The 2,522-nt window shown below is 29.9% G+C and overlaps 1 protein-coding gene across 1 annotated transcript in view; it reads left to right on the top strand.

Annotated features, from left to right (window-relative positions):
* LOC119591361 (interaptin-like) overlaps positions 1-1,011 on the top strand; it is a gene marked incomplete at both ends in the record, with an annotated part of 6,183 nt that extends 5,172 nt beyond the window's left edge. Inside the window, 1 exon segment of the mRNA XM_037940100.1 lies at positions 285-1,011. Coding sequence (XP_037796028.1) covers positions 285-429 — 145 coding nt within the window.
* Between the last annotated feature and the right edge of the window lie 1,511 nt (positions 1,012-2,522).

The following is a 2,522-nucleotide window of genomic DNA, read 5'->3' as shown; positions in this document are numbered from 1 at the left end:
GTAATTGAATCATGGAAATTTCTGTTTTTCACTGACATCTTGGTCTTAAAATCATACTGTAATCTTGCAAGTAAATACTGGAAGAATTTTGATTAAATGAGGCAGTGATATCCATTCCCAAATTTGTTTTAAGTTCCAGAGGAACCTTATAAGTCATACTTCATCTTGTTCTCTTTATTCATATATTACTTTTTAATTATTTATTTTTTTATGATATATATATCCATACTTTATTTCAGTATTCTAGCTTGTTAATTTATCTGATTATTTGCTCATTTATGAAGGTCCATGAGAACAGACGACAAACCCCAAGCCAGAACATCGCCAGTCCAGCCTCCTCCCACACTTTGGCGGAAGGAGCAGCTGCCAACCCTAGACAAATCCTGTGAAGATTACGTTGACCTTCTACGGAAGAAGTACGGCCTATGATGGGACGTATACAATTGTACACTGTTAATAATCGATGGAGAGGGATGATCAGGATGATTTGTATCGCAGCAATGACTGTAGTTTTATAAGTCATCAGAATGCATTTTTTAGTGTGTCCTTCCACACATTTGTAAAATGGGTGATTACTGATAGATGTGTTTTATTTTTTAATGACTGAATTCCTTGATTAACTGTGCTATGAATAGTCCTCTACCTCGTGGTGTAATTAGAAGCCGTCCATACTAATGATACTGTCCTTTATGTGCCTGGATTTTTATTTTTAGAACTTTTTAATATATGGAGTTAATGTTATGAAATGTGGATATCCTAACTAATCAGAGAAAAGTGATTGCCTTTTTTCTAATTGGTGATTTTGATATTTGAATGACAGAAAAGTGAATCTGTATAATCTATATCAGCCCCTTTGAATAGGCTTAAGGAAAATGCAACGGCCACAAATGAGCACGTTTCATGTTTCAAAAAATGTTTAGCATTATAAAAATAGTTGGTAATGATTAAGAAACACTGGAAATTTATGGATTTTATTATTTACTCTGAGGGGTTAAGTACACTCCATAAATGGTCCATAAATGGTAAGATTGGACTTTTGTCGTGGGAATTTCAAAAGTGAATTCTAAAACTGTCAAATATTCAATACTGCATTGAAGAGTGCCATAAACTGTAGGGGACAAAACTTTGCTTAATTAAAATTGCCGTTTTAAAGGCCTAGACTATTTCTGTACAAACTTTTTCAGAATGAGCAGCTTGTAAAGGTGTTAATGTTCCCAAATTGTAAGATATACATTTTTTTTTGTCTTGCTTTTGAATCCAACTTTGATAGATCTGAGGTGCCTTGAAATTTAGTTCCTTGTGTATCTTGGTAAATGTTGTCTTGTCTTCATTTTATAATGAAGTTGCAAATCACCTGATGACAATATGTTTTATATATATATTTTTTTATATATAACATTGGTTGTATAAGTAATTTTCCTTTAATTTGGTTTCTTAAAAAAAATATGAAATATTTTGTGAATGAATGTGAATTACTTATGTCAGAAATTAATGAAAATGATGAAGGTTATAATATCCTTAAGAATGGTAAATACATGAGCTTTCATTTCTGGACATTATAGATGATTGTTGCAATCTTGTATACTCTACATATGTAACCTCACTATATGTATTCACTTATGCTATAACCTTATTTGATATATTCAACTATAGAACTTTAACCATATTGTATGAATTCAGTAGTATTTGTTACCTTTTAATAGGTATCTCATAAAACTGTAACCTTATTGTATTTATTCAGTAATGCTGTACCATATATGTATTAAATAATATTGTAACCTCACTGTATGTATTCAGTAATGATATAACCATAATGTATTGAATAATATTATATAATCTCATTATATATATCAAATAACTTTGTGATAACTAATATTGGTGCTTTTATACTGTTGTGATACTTTAATTGAGTGAGGATTTGACAACCAATTAGTTAAGTGAAAGTAATAGAGTTTTGTAAATTCATGGAAGTTTTCAACAGTCGTAATGTAAAACAGTTGTTTTAAGCACACAGATATGATGAAAAAGATGTTTGTTGATATTTAGGTTGTTTATTAATGGATGATAAGTAGGTATTTACCAACAAAAATCAGACTTTTATATTTTATCAACCTGGTACCTAGAAATCAAATAGTTTACTGAGGTATGTAACAGGTCAGTGCACAATTAGAAATAAATGCATTATCTTCAGTGGTCATTTTATACATTCATGAAAGCCTTTATGTTTAAACCTTATTTCTTTGATACTGTAAGATTTTCAACACATTATTTCTGTATGGATCTTAAAGTTTTCAGTTTGTTTTAATATTGCAATGAATATATTTGTGTATGTACAAAGTATCCTGCATTTTTGGAATTATTTTCATGGCAGACTAGTCAAATAGTTATACAGTATACAATTGTGATTGATTTATACTCTGAATACTTTTTTGTGAAGCATATTTTTAGAATGTAGAGTCTCAGTTCATGAATATTGAGATAAAAGCCAAATATATTTAACAATTAAAGAAGTGCCTCCACTT

The sequence above is a fragment of the Penaeus monodon genome, chromosome 28 (genome assembly GCF_015228065.2).
Source record: "Penaeus monodon isolate SGIC_2016 chromosome 28, NSTDA_Pmon_1, whole genome shotgun sequence".
Lineage (NCBI taxonomy): Eukaryota > Metazoa > Arthropoda > Malacostraca > Decapoda > Penaeidae > Penaeus > Penaeus monodon.
This window is presented reverse-complemented; position numbering and strand designations above follow the sequence as displayed.